The sequence below is a fragment of the Sapajus apella genome, unplaced genomic scaffold (genome assembly GCF_009761245.1).
Source record: "Sapajus apella isolate SASKATOON/1434 unplaced genomic scaffold, GSC_monkey_1.0 scaffold1, whole genome shotgun sequence".
Lineage (NCBI taxonomy): Eukaryota > Metazoa > Chordata > Mammalia > Primates > Cebidae > Sapajus > Sapajus apella.
Window position 1 is genome coordinate 27,911,474 of NW_022436941.1, and position 22,496 is coordinate 27,933,969.

General features: G+C 38.1%; 1 protein-coding gene across 16 annotated transcripts in view; it reads right to left on the reverse strand.

Annotated features, from left to right (window-relative positions):
* Positions 1-6,134: 6,134 nt before the first annotated feature.
* APC (APC regulator of WNT signaling pathway) overlaps positions 6,135-22,496 on the reverse strand; it is a 151,521-nt gene continuing 135,159 nt past the window's right edge. For 12 of the 16 annotated variants that reach the window (XM_032274463.1, XM_032274444.1, XM_032274465.1 and 9 more), the window contains 2 exons: positions 17,290-17,504; positions 6,135-14,823 (listed from right to left, as the gene is read on the reverse strand). In XM_032274463.1, coding sequence (XP_032130354.1) covers positions 8,253-14,823; positions 17,290-17,504 — 6,786 coding nt within the window. In that variant the 3' untranslated portion in view covers positions 6,135-8,252. The remainder of the gene's footprint in view (positions 14,824-17,289; positions 17,505-22,496) is intronic. The other 4 variants (XM_032274433.1, XM_032274435.1, XM_032274436.1 and 1 more) reach the window with 1 other exon arrangement.

Consider the following 22,496-nt stretch of genomic DNA (forward strand, 5'->3'; position numbering starts at 1 on the left):
ACCCAGAGTGATACTGTAACTTCTTAGCAGTAGTAAATGCTAAAAGCTAAAAGTTCTGAGGAAAAAGAATTGTGACCAAAACTGTGATGCAAATTATCCTTTTTGTGAGAGCAAAATAAAACAATTTGAAAACAAGCCTAGATTTAGAAAGTACCCTAATTTAGCTTTTCTGAAAAAAATAATCATTTGAAGAAATACTCCAGCCAAGTCAAATTAACATAAGGAATTGAAGAAAATCGAAGTCATGTATTATAAAACAGTGCTGAATACTGAAATCTAATTTATACTTAGATTTAAATAATTAGTGTTAGTATGATGGTGAGCCTAGTGACAATTGTTTTTTTTTTTTTTTTCTATTGCTTTGAGCAAAAGCTAATTACAATTGTTAAGACTGAAAATCAAACACAAGTGAATAGGTTAACACTGGAATAGAGATTTTGCAAAGAACCTAGGGTTCCAATTGAAATAGTGTATATCTCTCTCATTTTAGCCACTGTATCATGGCCATGTTACTTCACCTAGGATGTTGACCTTTCCATATTTTGCTTTCTCCTCTTTCCCTTTGTTCTCTCCCATCTCTCCTCCTCAGTCTCCCATTCCGGGACTACCCCACGAATTCCAGATTCTTGCTTCTCTTAAGCAAACCTACTAAATTTTCTCTGACTCTCCTCCCAACTCACTCCAAACTTAGCTTTACAGATTTCCAGCTCATCAAGGTCCTCCGCTAAAGAAAAGTCTCTTCTGAGAAACTTCCTTTCACAGGATCCACCTTTTTAAAAGGAAGTTGTGGCTTATTATTTTTAAAATAGAGACACGGGTCTCACTATGTTGCCCAGGCTAGTCTCAAACTCCTGGGCTCAAGAGATCCTCCTGCCTTGGCCTCCCTAATTGCTAGGATTACAGGTATGAGCCATCATGCCCAGGTTAGAAGTTGTGGTTTTAAATAATAACTGTTCCTTGGTACTAAATGTCTGAAACAAAATTACAGGCCAGGCACAGTGGCTCACACCTGTAATCCCAGCACTTTGGGAGGCCAAGGTGGGTGGATCACTAACCTGTTGGTCAGGTTAGTCAGAAGTTCAAGACTAACCTGACCAACATGGTGAAACCCCCTCTCTCTACTAAAATACAAAAAATTAGCTGGGTGTGGTGGCATGTGCCTGTAATCTCAGCTACTTGGAAGGCTGAGACAGGAGAATCACTTGAACCCAGGAGATGGAGGTTGCAGTGAGCGGAGATTGAGCCACTGCACTCCAGCCTGGGCAACAAAGTGAGACTATGTCTCAAAACAACAACAATAACCACCACCACCAAAAATTACAAAGAAAAATTAACAAAAACCATGATACCAGTGAGGCTGCCAGTGTTTTACAGATGAATTAGTCTGTACAAAATGAGAAGTTATTATTTATAGTACCAAATGTTGTCATTATGTTTCATGTTTGATGTCTTTTATTCAAAATTATATTGTCATAAATTTGTCTTTACTGTTTTCTTTGCATTTGCCTGTGTGAGGTGGTTTTACATTTTATCATTCTGAATCATTTAGACTATTTTGTTAGTGGCATATAGTTGGAAGATTTTCTTCTATCCAATCTGATAGTGGATATTTTATGTGTTTAATACATTTATTTACTCTTATTCCGTCATTTCTTGCTTCACTATTGCTAATTTAGCTGTTTTCTTTCAGCTAGTGATTTGGATGGAAAATTTTGCTTAAATACAGTTTTCTGTTAGTTTTAAGTTACTTCAGGAAGAAAGAGGGGTTACAAGTTCACGAGTGCTCCCCAAACCAGGAAAAGTAGTTTATTTTTTTTTTAACATTGAAATTACCACTATATGTAAAAACTGAATTCGTATGTTTTTCAAGTTAAAAATAAAAGAGTATCCACACTGCCTACATAAAATTCAAAACAGTATGTTTCTACCTCTTCCTTCCCTTCTAACCCTTATTTCCCAGTTTGGGTTGAATAATCTTGAATTTAAGATTATTTAAATTACTAAGCATTGCATTGTTTCTCTTTTGAGTTATCTGGACATTCACATTGAGTTTTATTATCAGCTTAATGACAATTATTTATACATTTATTCAAGTTTAAATATTTCATTGCTGAAACTGTTTCCTTAATACCTTTCCATTTACTTTAATTACTGGGGCAGCTGGAATATTGTCATGGTTTCTGGCTCCCAAGTGTTTTTGCAGTATCTCTCATACATTTGAGAAATTCATTTTTATGAATCCAGCCTCCTCAATGGAGAAACAAAAAAGTGAGCTTTCCCAGATGCTACAGGCATGTAACACATCCTCTGCCAACCACGTCCACTCAAGCAAGACTTCAATTCAGAAGCAAGCAGTGTGAAGTGAGTGTCACATGTCTTAATTTATGGTGATGGTGTCAGAGGATTCCAGCATTAGGGGTAGAATCTAGGTCTTTACTGCAGTCTCACAGCATGGTTTGGATATTGTTTCTACTGTGTAGTTTCTAACACTGATTTTTCAGTCCTCATACAGATCCTGTGAGCTACCTCATATTCTTTAAATAAACATCTTGTCATTTAGAGGTCTTGTTTTTAACTATAACAAGAATCCCAAAGGTTGATAAATGAAATGTTAGTATGGTTGGTTTCAGAATTCTTAGGTAATATTTCTGTTTCCTTCCAAATGCTGCATACAGTTCCATTGTTTCGTGGTGTTTTGTTCTTTGACATTTAGTGTTGCAGAGATAATTGATGCCAACATAAGTTTTTTTTCTCCTTTGGAGGCAACCTATTCTTCTCTTCCCACTGACTTTTTTTTTTTTTTTTCCCAAGACGTAGTCTCGCTCTGTCACCCAGGCTGCAGTGCAGTGGTGTGATCCTGGCTCACTGCAACCTCTACCTCCCGGGTTCAAGCGATTCTCCTGCCTCAGCCTCGAGTAGCTGGGATTACAGGCATGCAGCACCACACCCGGCTAATTTTTGTATTTTTAGTAGAGACAGGGTTTTACTATATTGGCCAGTATGGTCTTGAACTCCTGACCTTGTGATCCACTTGCCTCGGCCTCCCAAAGCGTTGAGATGACAGGCATGAACCACCAACTCCAGCCCCACTGATATTTCTAAATAAAGTCTTATCTTGGAAATTTTAAAACTTACTGTATGTCTAAATATGGTTTTCTGTTAGTTTCAAGTTACTTCAGGAGCTTGAAGTAGCCATCACTACAGGCATACTTCATGATTGCACTTCGCTTTGTTGCCCTGAGCAGATACTGCCTTTTTACAAATGGAAGGTTTTTTGCAAATCGGCTTGCAGACTTCTTGGCTTCCCACAAGTGCTCCCCAAACCAGGAAAAGTAGAACAAGGTCTCAGAAATGACAGGGACTGAGTGACTCCAGGAGCTAGGGACTCTTTTTTTGAGACAGGATCTCATTTTGTCACCAAGGCTGGAGTGCAGTGGCAAGAACGATCCTCCCACCTCATCCTCCCAAGTAGCGGGGAATACAGGTGTGCAACACCATGCCCAGCTAATTTCTAATTTTTTTGTAGAGACGAGGTTTCACTATGTTACCTCTAGATTGGTCTTAAACTCCTGGACTCAAGCAATCCTCCCACCTCAGCCTCACAAAGTGCTGGGATTACAGGCATGAGCCACTGCACCCAGTCTCTTTTTTTTTTTTTTTTTAAAGAGACAGGGTCTCGCTTGGTCACCCAGGCTGGAGTGCCCACAGCTCACTGTAGTCTTGAACTGATGGCCTCAGCCCCTGTGTAGCTGGGACTACAGGTATGCACCATCAGGCCCTTTTTTTTTTTTTATTTTTATTTTTGGGTAGAGACAGGGTCTTGCTTTGTTGCCCAGGCTGGTCTTGAGCTTGTGACTCTTGTCTCTCACTTGCTCTCTATGCATCCTCCCAGTATCTGTTCCCTTCTCCTCTTTCTCCACTAGGTGGTTTTCTCTTAGTTTAAGCTTTATGATGCCAGTCGTAGCAATTTGAGCCTTAACTGTGCATGCTTTTTCTGTTCCCACACTCAAGAACCGGCCAGAAATTTCCTTTGTGACTCTTATTGCAAATTGATTGACCTAATCATTTTTTTTTCTTTCCAAGCAGTGATAAACAAGTCTTTGGTTACTACTAGCTGATGATGAATCTCTTCTAGGTCAGATATCTAACTCTGGTACAAACAGCCAAGGTCAGGGAGAAAGACTGGGTACTTGGTTCAGTGACCAATCAGTGAGGCTAAGGGTCTGGATTCCAAAAGGTGGTGTGGGCCGTTAATGTTTGGCATTTCCTTTCAATAGTTATTTTTCACTAATGTTGCTTTATATTCAGTGGTCACCTTCAGTAGTATACATTATGTTGAATATTTTTAATTTTAAAAAATCACATAACTTCGAGAAAATAAGTCACAAATGTAGAGGAAATTATCCTGAATATCAGAGGAAAGAAAGTGTATTTAGCACCAAGAACAATATTATATACATAGAACGTACAGGTTGAAAAAAAGCATCAATGACCTAACAAAAAGCAGAATATACTTTTATAGATCACAGTTATAAGAATGGCGGGAAAATGACCTGGGGTTTACAGGAGCCACAGTCCATAGGTTTCAATATTACAAAGTAGTTTTTAAATTTTAAAGTCAGCATAATATGAGGAAAATATGATTAGAAAGGAAAAAAATTATACACTCTACCTCAGCCACCATGACTTGAAAAATAATTTCATAAATTTTAATGATCTGACTACTCAGATGTTTCTTTAGCTGTGGGCAATTTACTTTTTGCATTTCTGGTGCTTTCTTTCTTCCTTAGATTCCAAGAGACCCTGTGATAACATATTCAGATACTGTGCAACTGGCTTCCATCCTCAAGATTCATCCTTTCATGTAATTAACCTTGTAGCAACATAATCCATATTTTACTTAATCCAAAACATTTTATTGTACTTACAGTGCTATTTAATCCTTAAGGGGCTTATCTTTGATTACTTCCTTTTCATTACCCTGGTAATTTGTAAAGTTGTCCTCAAGTATCAATCTAACTTGCTAATTATTAAGCACTTCCACTGTATATTAAAAAACTGGATACATTTTCATCTGAAATAAACTGTTTCTCATCTCAAAGTTCTTTTTATAGTCTCTTTTAATCTTACTGAAAATTCAAATTACATCTTTGCTTTAGTTATTGCCTTTTATAATAACAGTCTCAAAGGGAACATTAACTGATCCTTCAGATATAATTGTTTTTAGAATTACTTGTTCATTCACATCTGGTTACGTTTGTCTGCTGTCAGGAGTTGAGATGGGCATTATCAGATTGGATGGCTCAATATTCAAGTCTTTTATGCCTAAGGGAAGCAGTTTATTTGTTGTATACGTTGTCAGATGAAAGGTCCAGTTGTTGGAAGGAATCGCTAGAGCTGAAGGCAATAATCGCTCAAGGAACTTCACTGTGATAACTTAGGACAGTAATTCTCAAAGTGTGGTCTCCAGACCAGCAGCACTAGCCTCACCTTTGAACTTGTTAGAGAGGCAAGTTCTTGGGCCCCATTCCAAACCTTCTGAATCAAACTGGGGGTATGGCCCAGCTAAGCCTTGGTAAGTACTCCTGGTGATCCCAATATACTTGTTTGAAGTGCTTTACCATAGGGAACTCTCCCTCCCCCACTCTTCTCTAAACAGGCATCCTAACTCTTGACTAATTCCCAACACTGGGCTTAGTATGCCATTTGTTAACAAACATAAACTGGGAATATTTGGCCTGGTATCAATTATAGCAGTACCCTGTGAACATCTATAATTAGAATTGAGATTTGCCCCTTTACGAATTCAGAACCACTATCTCTAAGTAGAGGGCCTCATCCAGCTACCTTTACTTCAATGGGTGCTAGAGACTAGCCCTCCTCCCAGTCAGTGTTAGTGTTAAGTGATGCCTACAAAAATTCCACTTTTCTGGCATGTGGAATGAACTCTTCATTTTCAGCATTGATGTTTTCTTCCTTACTTGAATTAAAAGGCCATTTTATCTAAGTGATTAACATCCCATCTCTTAATACCCCATCTCTTTCCATAAAAATACTTGAAGTGGTTTGCAAAAACTGGCAAGCAATAATTCAAAAAATTAGAAAATCAGAAAATGAAACAACTATGACCTATATGCATGTATCTCCATTGTTTATGGAAGCCTTGGAGAACAACAGAAATAGATAGTATTCATAGACAATTTCAGATAACATTTGGCAAAAATTTAAATGTCAATCATCTCAAAGATAGTAAACTGAGGTGTTTACAAAGTGGTGCAGTAGACACAATATAGGCATTGGAGTCAAATACTTTAGCTCAAGTCATAGCACTTAACTGGCATTTTAGCTTTAAAAAAATCATCTTCATTACCTGTAAGTTATAACCACAGGTGAGGGGTAGATAATTAAGTATTTGATGTGATTTTTCAAGGCACCAGGTAGGTGTGTTTACCCCTCTCTTATCTCCTCTTCTGAGTGACCCACCACGCTTAAAAATCTTTTCCCTTCCCCAAATAAGAGTTTATGAATTTTATCACTAAAAATAAATTTTCATTTATTTAACAAATATGTGTACATGTATCACCAGTCACCCTCTGATCTTTCAGAACAAATCAGGATATATTAAGTAAATTACCTCAGTTAGTGTCAGTTTATTTTCCTTCAGGAAGGAGGACTTCCGTCCCTTGTATAAGGGGGTACTTAACATGTACCCTAGAACTGTACCCATCAAAACCAAGTTTCCTTTACAGGCAGGAATTTTAAAATATACTTCTGAATATCTTAATGGTATTAAATATACCTTTGAAGTTCCATGTGATTTGAATTTTCTGAGCATGGCTAAGCGATGATTATACTTGATTGCTGAAATTTTGCCCTATCATACAGGGTGATAAAAAGTGTTCATATCAGACTCAGCTGCAACAAGATGAAGGGTAAAGACAGTTAACACTGTAAAGCTTCAAAGAGACTAACCTGTACCTAAGAATAACCAATTTCAAGTACAGAATACTTTAATATTAAGAAAAGGAAATAATCTATGTGGGCCTATTATGTTCAATGCTTAGTCTGTGCTAGGCTGTTTACATTGCTATTATAATGAATTTATTTTTACTGAGCTCCAGTAGAGTAAGAAAAAAAAAAGTTTAAGTGGAAAAATATTAAAAATTAAGAAGAGCTAATTACATAAAAGAAATTTCAGGAATGGCTAAGTGCCAATGCATGGAGTGGTTAAGTGGCAATAGTCTTTTTCAATTATTTTTATTACAGTAAGAGGAATTTTACTCCTAATGCATAGAATCTGAAGAAAAAAAATTATATAAGCTTTAAAAGAGGCCTTTTTAACAATTATTAATACAAATGTGAAACAAGACCCTTCAAACAAATACCAATTTCAGTAATAGTTTACATACAGCAATAATTTATTCTGAAATGTTCATTTAGTTTCTGTTGAGACACAATTCATGTCTCATTAATAAAAGAGCAGCCATCTCACCTCAAATACCAGAATATACAACAAATTACAGCATAGCAAAAATTCTACCTACTTTCAGATAAAATCTAGTTCAGGTAAAATAGTTTCATTCAATGTTTTACAGTTACACAGATTTTTGTTTTCTTTTGAGCACAAAATAGTGTAAATTATTACACTGCAGCTATCTCTATGCACATCATGTGACCACGTAACTGTTAATCATTACTTCTGAAATTGAACCATCAGTTTCATTCATGCAGTAAAGCAAAGCAGGCTGGGTAAACTTGTTCATTGGGAACCATATTACTGTGAATTTCACAGCCACATGATTAATTATGATGTTAGATGGACTCACAAAGACAAAAACATTTTCTTTTTTTGCATAAATACCAATTTTTCCCTGATGTAAGTTTAGTCAGTTTATAATCTAGAAATGATTGATAACAGCAATATATCATATTTTCTATCTGTAGTGTTATTTTAAGACAAGCAATAATTAAAGGAAGTTGGGATGGGATGCTACTTAAATACATGTAAAACATACTGTACAAACATACTTGGCTTTACTATTTTTTTCCTAACCATCAAGAGTGCCTCCCAAAATAAGACCAGTGAAGACAAAGTATACTATCAAATATGGCTTCCAGAACAAAAACCCTCTAACAAGAATCAAACCTATTTACAAAATTGTTTAGTCTTTTAAAGTTTCATTTGAAACAAAATATCTATATAGCAGTTGTAATTAACATATAATTATCTTAGTTTCGTTCTTCCAACTCTTTTAAACAGATGTCACAAGGTAAGACCCAGAATGGCGCTTAGGACTTTGGGTTCCACTGGAATCTGTGCTGTCAGTTTTTGAATCTCGCTTCTTTGTGTTATTCACTGGAGTTGGGATCTGAGACGGCCGGGCTGAAGTGCTATCTGCGCTGCTTTTCCTAGGGCTTGGGTTGTAATTAAAAGGAGTCACTCTGGCAGCAACAGTCCCACTAGGTGAACTGTGTTTGCTTGAGCTGCTAGAACTAAATGGGGTACGTTCCACTATAGAACTTTCATTAGTCTCTGATGCAGGGACAGGATTATTTTGTCCTGGTTTTGTCTCAGTTCCTTTTTGGTCAGGGGCATCTACCTGAATGAAGGAGTTCAGGCGATTTTCCAAACCCACGGTACGCATGGGAACACTGCCATTACCCACGTTTTGTTTTGCCTGATTATCTTTTGACTCTTTAATGTTTGGATTTCCCTTTTCTGAAACACTGTCAATCACTGGGGGAGTATTACCTGTGGGAGATCTTCCAGATCTAGGGTTGTTAATGGGACAGTCCTCAATTCTCACCCAAACATCCTCTGTTTTAGAAACAGCAGGTGCCATTTGATAAATTAGGGTCTTTGATTCAGCACCATTTGTAGCACCTGAGGAAACAGTCTGAGAAGTACTGTTTGTGGGAGAAATTTCATTTTCTTTTATTTTTCTCCATGTTCCCTTTGCGGATACTTGGTTTTCTTTACTTTGTTTGGTTACTGAAATAGAGTTCACATGTTTTTCATCCTCACTTTTTGCTTTTTCACTGGATTCTGATGAAGCAGAAAGAATTGAAGATGAACTTCCAGTTCTTCTCCAAGTGCTTACTCGGGGAAGGGATGATGAATGTTTGCTGTGCTCACGTTTCCAGGTTCCTGACCTATTGATTGGCAGTCTAGAAGGACTTTCGGAATGAGACCGTGCAATATCATGGCGCTTTGCTGGTCTTCCATCATTATACTCTATAGTGGGACTGAGATTAGGTGGGAGTTTTCGCCATCCACCCGGCTGAACAGATGAATGTGTGGATAGAGACATATCAGGAAGGGAAGGACTTAAAACTGGAGTTTGTGCCTGGGACCTAGTGGGAGAAGCTGGTCTAGATGATGGAGAAAGAGATTCAAATGAAGCAGATTCCTCCAATTTTCTTCGTAAGGTTGGGCTTGGAGCTTCTTTGATGAAAGTTGACTGGCGTACTAATACAGGTCTTTCTGATCTATCAGATTCACTTCCACTTGATTTAGTTGAAGACATTCTAGAAAGTTCTACCTTTTTATTGGCTCCATTGCCATTATTCATCTGATTTAGTCCTTTGGAGGCAGACTCACTTCTTGGAATACTACTGGCGTTCTTGGATAAACCTGTTTGTTTGGTAAGGTTCTGCTGGCTCATCTGTCTGCCTGGAGATGTATACGACATTTTTCCAGAACCTGAGGACTTAGTTGAAGCAGTACTAGGGGATGATGTCCTTGGAAGCTGAGATAACTTGTTAGGAGGACTTATTCCATTTCTACCAGGGGAAATAGAGTTTCGCCCAGGAGACTGTATAGGTCTACTTAATGGTTGCTGGGCAGGTCTTGAAGGGGTCGAATCTCTAGATCCTGATCTAGAAGGTGCTTTACTTGACCCACCTATTTGGGATGTCTGCCTGGCAACAGGGCTTAATTCTGATTTCACAGATGGCTTGGCTCCTCTTGGAGAAGTGGTGGCCGTCTGACCTTCACTAGGGCTTTTGGAGGCTGGGGTCTTAAGTGTGGGGCCTTTTTTAGAAACAGGACTTGTACTTGAGGAGCTATTTCGAACTCCTGGAATATGAATCATTGTCCTGCCTCGAGAGATTGAAGGCATGTTTGCTTGAAGAGGCTGTTTCATTTGGCCTGAAATTTCTGAATTAGATCGAACCTTTCCAGTAATCAAACTTTTATAAACTTTTTTTCCTCCTTTGATTCCTTTACTTTCAGATTCTATCTTTTTAGTTTCCAAGGTACTTTTCTCCCCTGGTTTTAGAATTCGTGGGCCTTTATTACTGGTAAAGGGTTTGTCTTCTTGATCAGGTGTAAGATGAAATGGTGACCCCAGAGAGATTCCTGATTTCAAGGAAAGGATGGAATCAGAATCAGACGAAGCTTGTCTAGATAAACAGGCAGCGGCAGCAGCTTGATGTAAACTACTCACTATGGAATTTGCACCTTCCTGAATAGCTTTCCAATCAAAATTTTCTGAATCAGGGGATAAACCATGTTCTGAATCTGGTCTCTGTACATCTTTCAAATCAAGTGTCAGATCTTCAGCTAACATGCCACCCATATTTCTGGGGCTATGTTTTTCATTATCGCCCTTGAGTCTTGAAGGCTTTTTCTTTTTTGGCATCGCGGAACTTATACATTCCTGCAGCAGGTCATCTTCAGAGTCAATACTAAGAGAACTGAGAGAACTGTTTCTTGAGAAACAAACAGGGGTATCTTCAACATGAAACGATTTAGGAGCATAGCCTGATGCTTGAGGTTTACTTGGCTCTCCCTGTGAGTCAGGAGGCTCAGCCTCTTTGATAGGTTCATTTTCTTTGTTGTTGTTGTTTTCTTGGTCAATGTCACTGAGAGAACTCAGAGAGGAATTATGAGAAAAGCAAACTGGAGTATTTTCAATAGCAAAATTCTGTAATTTTTCATCAGTTGCTGCCCCTCTGTCTGGTATGTCTTTGGATGACTGGGGAAAAGTGGATTGTTTCTGCAGTATGGGTTTAGGCTGACCTCTATTTATTGGCTGCTTTGCAATAGCTTGTGTCTTATTAGCTGATTGTTGGTTGGAGGTTAGCTCTGTGTGGCTGGTAACTTTAGCTTCTGATTCCTTATTTTCTTTCCCCTTTCTTAATTCAGCCTTTTCTCTGGAAAGGTCAACATCATCATCATCAAAATCTAGGGAACTTAAAGAATCATTTCGTGAAAAACAGTAAGGAGTTCCTTCAATAGGTGTATAATGATGAGGTGAATCAAAAGCAAAACTTCCTCTGACTCTATCTTCATTATTTGGGAGCTTATCATTGAAGTCCTTGGAATTATTTTTCAAGTTCTGTTTCTTTGAATCTTTGTTGTCTGAGAAAGCTCTCTCAGCATTTAAATTATTTTTTGAGTCTACATTTTTTCTTACACGTGTCCTATATTCAGTATTTTGTGGTATAGGTTTTACTGGTGAAGTAGGTTTCTTTTTCTTACCATCTAACTGATTTTTGTTGGTTGCAGATGAAGACGCAGATGCTTGCTGGACCTGGTCCATTATCTTTTTCACACGGAAAGGCTTGTGACTTTTCCCTTTGGGCATAGCGGAATTAATGCATTCTGCAAGAATATCACCTTCTTCTGCTTTATTGTCATCCAGTTCAGGTATGGTTACAGATGAGTTTTTTCCTCCTTGAGCCTCCTCTGTACTTCTGCCTTCTGTAGGAATGGTATCTCGTTTTTCAAATTCACCTGACTGTGCCCCTGCTCTAACTCCTTCTCCAGCAGCTAACTCATTTGGAGGGGATTCTATTGTTAGATCACTTAAAGATGTTGCTGTGGAAAAGTTTATAGGTGTCCCTTCTACACAATACACCCGTGGCATATCATCTCCCGGTGTAAAACTAACATGCTTTTGGGGTTGCAACCTGTTTTGTGATGGTAGAAGTTTGTACACAGGCAGCTGACTTGGTTTCCTTGCCACAGGTGGAGGTAATTTTGGAGTCTGGGCTGGCTTTTTTGCTTTATGTGATGACTTTGTCGGCATAGCAGAAATAATACATTCTTCTAGTATTTCAATATCATCATCATCTGAATCATCTAATAGGTCCTTTTCAGAATCAACAGTTTTTTCTACCTCTTTCTCCTGGTTCTCATTTGATTCTTTAGGCTGCTCTGATTCTGTTTCATTCCCATTGTCATTTTCCTGAACTGGCGGCATTATTCTTAATTCCACATCTTTCTGTATAAATGGCTCATCGAGGCTCAGAGCACTCAGGCTAGATGAACAAGAAAATCCATCTGGAGTACTTTCCGTGGCAAAATGTAATAAAGTATCAGCATCTGGAAGAACCTGGACCCGCTGAACTGCAGCGTTTACTGCAGCTTGCTTAGGTCCACTCTCTCTCTTTTCAGCACCAGGTGCTTTACTTTTAGGTACTTCTCGCTTGGTCTGAGCTGTTTGAGGAGGAGGTGGAGGGGTTTTACTTCTGCTTGGTGGCATGGTTTGTCCAGGGCTATCTGGAAGATCACTGGGGCTTATAATGCCACTTACCATTCCACTGCACGGTTCACTCTGAACGGAACTAGCAATCGAACGACTCTCGAAACTATCAAGTGAACTGACAGAAGTACATCTGCTAAACATGAGTGGAGTCTCCTGCACATAGTGTTCAGGAGGACTTTTAGGTGTCTGAGCACCACTTTTGGAGGGGGATTTTGCTCCTGAAGAAAATTCAACAGCTTTATGTCTGGTCGATTCTGAAGATAAACTAGAACCCTGCAGTCTGCTGGATTTGGTTCTAGTGTGCTGCGACACTGTTGCAACTTCGCTCACAGGATCTTCAGTTGCTCTAGTTCCATTATTTTCTTTTATTTCTGCTATTTGCAGAGTATTAGCAGAATCTGCTTCCTGTGTCGTCTGACCACATCCTATTTCATCTTCAGCTGATGACAAAGATGATAATGAACTACATCTTGAAAAACATATTGGGGTATCTTCTACACAGTAAGTCTGTATTGTTTCTTGGTTAATAGAAGCAACTTTGCAAGTGGCAGCCTTTTGAGTCTGACCACTTCTGTTCTGTGCAGAACTTGGATGAAGCTGATTCTGCCTCTTGACATTAGATGAAGGTGTGGATGTATTCTCACTGCTTGAAGAGATGTGTTCAGTTTTAGTGCTTTGGCCAGATGAACTCTTTGAGAATGAAAATGACTGTTTCTGTGACGAAGGAATATCTGTAGAATATTTTAAACTATAATCAATAGGCTGATCCACATGATGTTTCTCTTCATTATATTTTATGCTATAATTTGTTGGTCTCTCTTCTTCTTCATGCTGTTCTTCTTCAGAGTAACGTTCACTATAGTTGGTTGGCTTATCATCTTCATAGTCATCTTCTTGACACAAAGACTGGCTTACATTTTGATTAATTCCATGATTAGAACCTACTCGATTTGTTTCTGAACCATTGGCTCCCCGTGACCTGTATGGGGAAACACATTCCTGCTGTCCAAAATGTGGTTGGAACTTGAGGTGTTTATCATCAGTGGTCTCAGTATACACAGGATAAGTTGTACTTTGACTCCTTGATTGTCTTTGCTCATTTTGTTTTATTTCATCTTCTATTATGTGTTTGGGTCTTGCCCATCTTTCATTCTGTGAAGGACTTTGCCTTCCAGAGTTCAACTGCTCATCTGAATATTTAAGACTGTAATTTATTGGTGTATCTAGTTCTCCATCATTATCATCCATATGATTTGCACTATGTATTTTATGGGCTAGGTCAGCTGGGTATTGACCATAACTGCAAAACTTACTTTCATCATCTTCAGAATAGGATTCAATTGAGGGTTTCATTTGACCTCTTTTACCATAACCATCACTACTACTGACACTATTTAAACTATCATTTGAAGATCTCTTATATTCTAATTTGGCATAAGGCATAGAACATGTCCTGTTTGAATTTTCTGATTTGGTGAAATTGTAAGTGTTTGAATGTGTATGGGCAGTAGAGCTTCTTCTAAGTGCATTTCTCTCATCTGTCACACAATGTAATTCAGTGGTAGACCCCGAACTTCTGTCTTCCTGAGAGGTATGAATGGCCGACACCTCTTCCATGACTTTGGCAATCTGGGCTGCAGTGGTGGAAATCTGCAAACCTCGCTTTGAAGAGGTTCCTGGATTTTCTGTTGCTGGATGGTAGTTGCCTAGGCCAATTCCTCGTTCTCTCTCCAAACTTCTATCTTTTTCAGAACGTGAACTATCTAAGCTTCCTCTTGATGAAGAGGAACTGGGTAACACCGTAGTATTCAAATATGGTGAAAGGACAGTCATGTTGCCAGTATTAAAATTTTCTGACCTATTATCATCATGTCGATTGGTGTCAAAAACATAATCACCATAGAGACTTTGCTTGTGTCTCTGCTTACTGCGATGAGATGCCTTGGGACTTAAATTGTCTATATTGTCAAAAGTTTCTGATAAATGCTGAGCATCTAATTCTGCTTCTAGGGCTTTCTGTTTCCTGACATGAAGAGATGGCAAGCTTGAACCAGGAGACATAATATTGGCATCCTTATACTTTGCAGGCCTATTTGCCATGAGATTTCTTAAAGCTGCAGCACTTCCCATAGCAATCATTTTGTGCTTTGAATGAATGAGGTTCTTGAGCATGCTAACTGCCCCCATGTCCCATAATGCTTCCTGGTCTTTAGGATTTCTTGCTGAGAGATTCCACAAAGTTCCACATGCATTACTGACTATTGTCAAACTATGAGATTTTAAGTGTTGTAATAAAGTTTGTAGACAGTTGTTCTCTCTTAGGATTTGCCTGAAATAAGAGATCACAAAATTAACATCAAAATGTGTATGCAGTAACAACAAATAAAAGGATAGAAAACAATAGGCATAATATGATTGTACCAATTATCCTATAACTTCCAAGTATTCCACATCTCCTTTTTTTTCTTATTTCATTTAATGTTTATTGTTTTAAAGTACTAATCTGTCACACGAAAAAAAGTAAAGGTTATTTTTTTTTATCAATTCTACATTTCCTATTCTGACTCAATAGCTTAAAACAGTTGCAGGGGGTAGGGCAAATACATTTACTCTGTTCATATGGTAACAGTTTCCCCATTTAAAAACTATAAATAAATCATGAAATCCTATGTTGGATAGGGACTTTCTGGTAACTTCATCTATGGCTGGGTGTCACTCTGATATTGATATTGAGATATCTTGGACAAGGTAGATAAAATTGACTGAAGATCTTTCTGCAGTCAGCACATTATAAGCTCTTAGATTAGCACACTTACATTTTAATCTCTGTATCTCTGCCTTGATTTTGTGATACTGCCATCCCTCTTACAAGTGCTCTTGGCTGGGCACAGTGGCTCAACCCTGTAATTCCAGCAATCTGGGAGGCTGAGGTGGGCAGATCACCTGAGGTTAGGCGTTTGAGGCCAGCCTGGGCAACATGGTAAAACCCTATCTCTACTAAAAATACAAAAATTAGCCGGATATGGTGGCACACGCCTGTAGTCCCAGCTACTCAGGAGGCTGAGCAAAGAGAAATTACTTGGGAGGCGGAAGTGCAATAAGCCGAGATCAAACCACTGCACTCCAGCCTGGGCAACAGAATGAGAATGCATCTTAAAAAAAAAAAAAAAAAAAAAAAAAAAGTGCTCTTTGGCAGACTTTGTGTGTTTTTTTTTTTTTTTTTTTTTTTTTAAATAAAGTAAGTTAAAGTTTTCAAAACATTTAAGGCATATAAAAACAAAAAGTGAGAATCAGCATAATTAACTCTGGGACTTGAAAGAACAACAGCTTGTTTAATGCAGGCAAACTGAAGATTAATAACAGCATATTCAGCTTTAGTGGGCTTTAAAACTGACTAACAAGGGTACACAATAAGCTTTAACATGGTGGTCTTCTCTCAGCAGTCCAGTCAGTAGTTACTAGACTTAAGAAATCTTCTTTGCATAGCAGAAAAGGAGACTAGGCTTGTAGTTTTTGCATCAAAAACTTAAAAGTGAATAAGCTATAAAAGATACCCATATTTTTGGCCAGCTGCCCATGCCTATAATCCCACCAATTTGGAAGGCCAAGGTCAGCAGATCACCTAAGGTCAGGAGTTCAAGGCCAGCCTGGCTAACATGGTGAAATCCCATCTCTACTAAAAATACAAAAATTAGTCGGGCATGGTGGTGGGTACCTGTAATCCCAGCAACTCGGGAGTAGCAAAAGCAAAAGTGAGGGACCAAAAAGTATAAAATACAGGTGAAGGTAGAGTAGAAAAATAAATCCACAAATCTAGATTCTGTGATCAGGAGAATCACTTGAACCCCAGGGGCAGAGGCTGCAGTAAGCAGAGACTGCGCCACTACACTCCACCTTGGGCAAAAGAGTGATACTCCATCTCCAAAAACAAACAAAAAAGACAGTTGTATTTTTGTTGACATAATACAGAGTCAGAGTTCTGAAAATGTGTGCCCTGTATCTGAGGCACTCTCTTAGATTCTGCAACTCTAGCAGATTGGATGAATGGCTGTTAGCGAAATAATACTATGATTATTAGCCGGACGTGGTGGCTCATGCCTATAATCCCAGCACTTAGAGAGGCTGAGGCCAGCGGGTAACTTGAGGCCAGGAATTCAAGACCAGCTGGACAACATGGTGAAATCCCATCTCTACCTAAATAGAAAAATTAGCCTGGTGTGGTGGCGTGCATCTGTAGTTCCAGCTAGTTGGGAGGCTAAGGTGGGAGAATTGCTTGAACTCAGGAGGTAGAGGCTGCAGTGAGCCGAGATCGCAACACTGTTCTCCAGCCTAGGTGACAGAGTGAGACACTGTCTCAAAAAAAAAAAAAAAAAAAATTATTATGATTATTGATACTAAGACAGCATTAGAAAAATGTGAACTGCACCCAGTTCACATTTACATTCTCTGGATCATGCTCATAGTTTTTGTCTTGTTTTAAATTTTGTTTTCATGGTCTTTTATACTATACTAATAGAAAGTGATTACTTTGTTCTAATATTTGTGACTATTTTTTCCTCCACATATGAGCTATACCTCTCAAGTATCGTTTGCTCAGTCTCCTTTACGATACTATAAACTGTTATATATTAAGTACACTAATGAGTTAAACTAAGAGTTAGTAGTTATCTTTTCACAGTAAATAAATATATTTTGGCTTAAAACTTTTATGATTATATAAAACATTGCTTACAATTAAGCCTTTTTGAGAGTATAAATTCTATATTTTAAAAGTAATATAAAACTCTGTATATACCTGTGGTCCTCATTTGTAGCTATCAAGCTGGACACATTCCGTAATATCCCACCTCCACTTTCAATAATGGCTAAAGTGTTTGTCTGGCTCCGGTAAGTAAGAGTGCCAACCAAAAATGCAAGTGCACCATCTACAGCACATATATCAGCTTTATTCTCAGTGCAATGTGCTGACAAATTCCATAAGGCACTCAATACGCTTTTGAGGGTTGATTCCTATTAAGAAACAGAATATGGGTCATCTAATTAGAGTTGGAATTTGTCTCTTATTAACTTCTATATTACTTATATTGAATAAAAGCTATGTTTTAATCTATCCTATTGCCCGCCCCTCACTGGTAAATTATTAAGAACTTTCCATTTAGAAAAATGTTCATGAGATACCAAATGGTATTTACATCAGTGATATCTCTATAAAACAAGCAGTACACAATATTAAACTAATGACTTTTATAAACTGTATTCTAAGTGCTTAGATAGTACACATAACTTAGAATATGAAGCACAATTGATGTGCATTATGAAAAGATAACATTTTCAGAACAGAATGTGGATTGTTCTCAGGCTGGGGTTGCTTGAAAAAAAGAAGAAAAAAGTGAAAAGGAACTAGATTAAGGCCCAGTGTGTGGCTCGGTGCAGTGGCTCATGCCTGTAATCCCAGTACTTTGGGAGTCTGAGGTGGGTGGATCACCTGAGGTCAGGAGTTCGAGATCAGCCTGGCCAACATGGTGAAATCCCGTCTCTACAAAAATACAAAAAAAAAAAAAAAACCACAACTAGCTGGGCACAATGGTGGGTGCCTGTAACACACCTATTCAGGAGGCTGAGGTGGGAGAATTGCTTGAACCTGGAAGGTGGAGGCTGCAGTGAGCTGAGATCACACCACTGCATTCCAGCCTGGGCAACAGAGTGAGACTCCATCTCAAAAAAAAAAAAAAAAAAAAGGGCTGGCATGGTGGCTGATGCCTGTAAATCCTATAATCTCAGCACTCTGGAAGGCCAACAGGCGTGATTGCTTGAGTTTAGGAGTCTGAAACCAGCCTGGGGCAACATGGCGAAATCTTGTCTATACACACACACACACACACACACACACACACACACACACGCACAAATAAAAAATATTAAAAAAAAAAAAATTCTCCTGATGGTAGTTAAAAAAAAAAAACAAAAAAACACACAATAAAAGATTAGCTGGGTATGGTGGCATGTGCCTGCAGTCACAGCTACTTGGGAGGCTGAAGTGAGAGGATCGCTTGAGGATGGGAGGTGGTCAAGGGTTCAGTGAGCCATGATTGTGTCACTGTACTCAAGCCTGGTCAACAGAGTGAGACCCTGTCTCCAAAAAAAAAAAAAAAAATAAAAAAAAAAAAAAAGTAGATTTAAAAAATTCTATAAACCACACATAGATATGGAAAGATACCTTGGAAGTATTAATGACAAGAGCAAGAGCAAGCTGCAGTGTAGTGTAGTATATACAATATTCTGTTTATATAAAAAGCATTATATATACGTGGTTGATTCAAAATTAACAACGTAACTTATAAAAAGAATAAAGGGTACCAGAAAAGCTGTAATTTCTGAAAATTCCCCAAAATAACAAATTAAAAAAACCCAGAACTCCCTAACATACGATTATATAAGTAAACTGTCAAATTGTAATTGCCAAACACTCTGATATACAATTGAAAGTATTTGGTCAAAGCTTGCCATGTGCTGGGTGTGGTGGCTCACACCTTCAGGCCCAGCACTTTGGGAGGCTGAGATGGGCGAATCGCTGAAGCCCAGGAGTTCAAAACCAGCCTGGGCAACATGGCAATACCCAATCTCTGCAAAAAATACAAAAATTAGTCAGACATGGTGGTGTGCACCTATAGGTCCAGTTATTTGAGAGGCTGAGGTAGGAGCATAGCTTGAGCCTAGGAGGTCAAGGCTGTGTGGCAGAGTGAGACCCTGTCTCAAGCAAAAGCAAAAACAAAACAAAACAAAACAAAAAACCAAATCCAAAACTTGCCATGATGGTGATGTCAATCTGTCTTCTTACTATGTACCAATCAGGAAACGAACATTAATTAGAAATCAACTCTGTGCCTATAGCAATGAGAGGCACTCCAAAGGATACAAACACAGCAAACTGATACCTGTGATTGAAGGTGCTAGCAATTTGCTTTTGGGGAAATATACATGAACCGAAGTGCTCCAAAGAAAAAGTTATTACAGCCTGAATTTGGTCAAATAAATAAAATACTTCATAGAGAAGAACATCTCTTTAGGAGGATAAGAACTGTACATACAGAGAGAAGAGAAGCCAGTTGCTGCTGGCAGGGAAGTGGGAATCAGCACCAGAGCACCGATGAACCAGAAAGAAGATGCAAAGGAGATCATAATCCATGATGGGGAACAGTGTGAAATAAGCTCAGAGACAAAAGGCAGTCCTTGAAAGTCACAGCAAAGATTTTGGCTCTAACCCAATAAATAGCAAGCTACTTCATTCTCTACATCAAGAAATTAAGTGAACAAAACAATCTAGAAGCAGGTTTAGACATAATTTGTCAGGTAAGTGGTAGGAAGCAGGTAGGAAGTACTTTTATGTGAGAAGTGCTTTTATCCTTCTCACACCTTGGTTGATGTGAGAAGGAAAGAGCTCAATTTTAATTACATTGTGACTGAGATAAAGGTGGGGCACTCCAAGTGTCCTGAGAACAGAAAAAAGAGCAAGAATTTAAACAACTGAGTTAAGCTGCAACTGGCCCAGAACTAACTTGGAGATAGAAAAATACAAAAGTTCCTCTTTGTGAGACTACATGTCAAGGGCCAGGGGTTTTGTTTCAAAAAATGTTTTTATAGTGCAAATTAGAAGACACAAAATAAATAATTAGAGGTTATTAATATAAGTAGTAAAAGCAAAAGTAACCACAAAGCATAAAATGCAGGTGAAGGTAAAATAGAAAAAAATAAATCTGCAAATCTAGATTCTGTGATCAAGGAGAAGGGTTGTGTCAGAAGCAAAATTAGGAGGAACTAAAAGTTGGTATAGCCAGTTTAGAAACGAAGGAAGTGACTTGTTTAGGACTTTGGTTGTTACCAGAAAAGAGAAACACTAATAGAAGAAGCCACAGATAATTTTATTTTTGTTTTCAAAATAGTGGGCTTCTTCTAGAGAGGTGAAATATAAAAAAGAAGGATCCAGTAGAGAAGATGTAGAAGACAAGAGTAAGGGACCAAAGGCTTTAAGTGAACGGAGCTGAGTGCTGGTAAAGGGGAGGCTCTAGAGTAAGAGCTATGAGTGAGTTAAAGTGATGTGGAACATGCAGGGGAGCTGGAAGGTAGTTCTGATTCTCTTGCTCATTAGCAGCTGAAGTTGAGAGGGAACTGATGTTGAATGAAAAAGAGAAAAAGCGAATGTTCATTACTGTTGCACTAAATGTAGAAAAAGAGGGAAAAAATAAATAAATTCCAATACTGCTAACCGGAATTAAATTAGACCCAAATCAGAACTGGATATTATAAATTTCTGACGGCTAGTTTTTCCGACATTGACCATGCATTAAAAATTTTTAGACAAGTTTAGATCCTTGAGGGAGAATTAAATCATGAACCAGTTAACAGCAGTACAAATTCTCATAATGTGTACACACACATGAAATCTTTCTGAAAATATACAGGTTATTAGATTAGGAGTATTTAAGTGTGTAAGCACTAATTTTTTTGAACTTTATTGAAATATAGTTGAAGTATAATAAACTGCATACATTTCAAGTTTACAATTTGATTATTTTTCATGCATGTATATACCCACAAAACCGCCAGTCCAATGAAGATAACAAACATTTATAACATCCCCAAAAGTTTCCTAGTACCCTCTCGTAATTCTCCCCCTTCCCTTCCTCTCCCAACCCCAGGCCACCAATGATCTGTTTTCTGTCACTATACATTACCACATGTATCAATAGTTATTCTTTTTCATAGCCAAGTCATACTACTTTGTACAAATCTTCTACAATCTGCTTATCATTCGCCTACTGACAGACACAGTTATTTCTAGTTTTTGGCTATCATAAATGAAATTATTGTGGATATTTGTGTGTAAGTCTATGTGACAGCGTTAAGTTTTCGTTCCTCTTGGGTAAATCCTTAGAAGTGGAATGGACGGATCATATGGTAGGTGTATGTTTAACTTAAAAACACTGCCAAATGTTCTCCAAAGTGATCACACCATTTTACATTCCCACCAGCAGAATACATGATTTCTAGCTGCTCAACATCCTTGACGATGCATGGGTCAATCTTCTAAATTTTAACCAATACGGTATGTGTAATGGTATCTCATTGTAGTTTTAATTTGCATTCACTGATGATTAATGATATTAAGTATCTTTTCAAGGGCTTATTGGCCATATTCTTTTCTGAAATGTCTTCTATCCATTCAACAGTGTTACAGCTATTTTTATGGAGATGCTAAGTCTATCTGAATATTATCTTTATAACTAATAATTCAGCTGAGTACTTTTCTATCCAATAAATTTTGAAGGATTTCCCAGGAATAAAATAATATATTTTACCAAAATTGTATAACTAAACAAACAAAAAAAACAAAATCTTTTGCCTTTTCTGAAGAGGAAAGTTTTGAAGAAGAAAATGTAGGCTGTGTAGGAAGACTAGTTGGGTCAAGGGAGGCCTAGACTAGCTAAGGCGACTTACTTGGTCCCTCTCAGATTTCAAGTTTACTCTATTTTTCTTTTTAAATTTGACCTAGTTTCTGAAGCAGATGGACTACCTGGAGGTACTTCCTTCTGTAAACAAATTATTATTTGGTGATTCCTCACCCTTGGCTCTGATTACCTCTTGATAAGTTGACTATCAAAATTTGAGGGGATTGAGATTTGGAGAGCACAAAAGTAATGCTTATGCCAGTGGTTCTTAACTGGCAGTGACATTGTCCTCCCTCCCTCTCAGGGATATCTGACAATATCTGGAGACAATCTGATAATCACAACTCGGGAGAGGGTTTATTGGCAGCCAGTTGGCAAAGGCCAGGGATGCTGCTAAACAATCTACAATGCACAAGTCAGCCCCAGCAAAACAAACAACTATCTGGTCAAAAACGTCTATTTTGCTGAGGTGAGAAACCCTAATTTAATGTATTAATTTAAATACATTAAATTCCCTTGTATAATCTTTTCTACCTTAGTACTTTAGGAGTTTGTA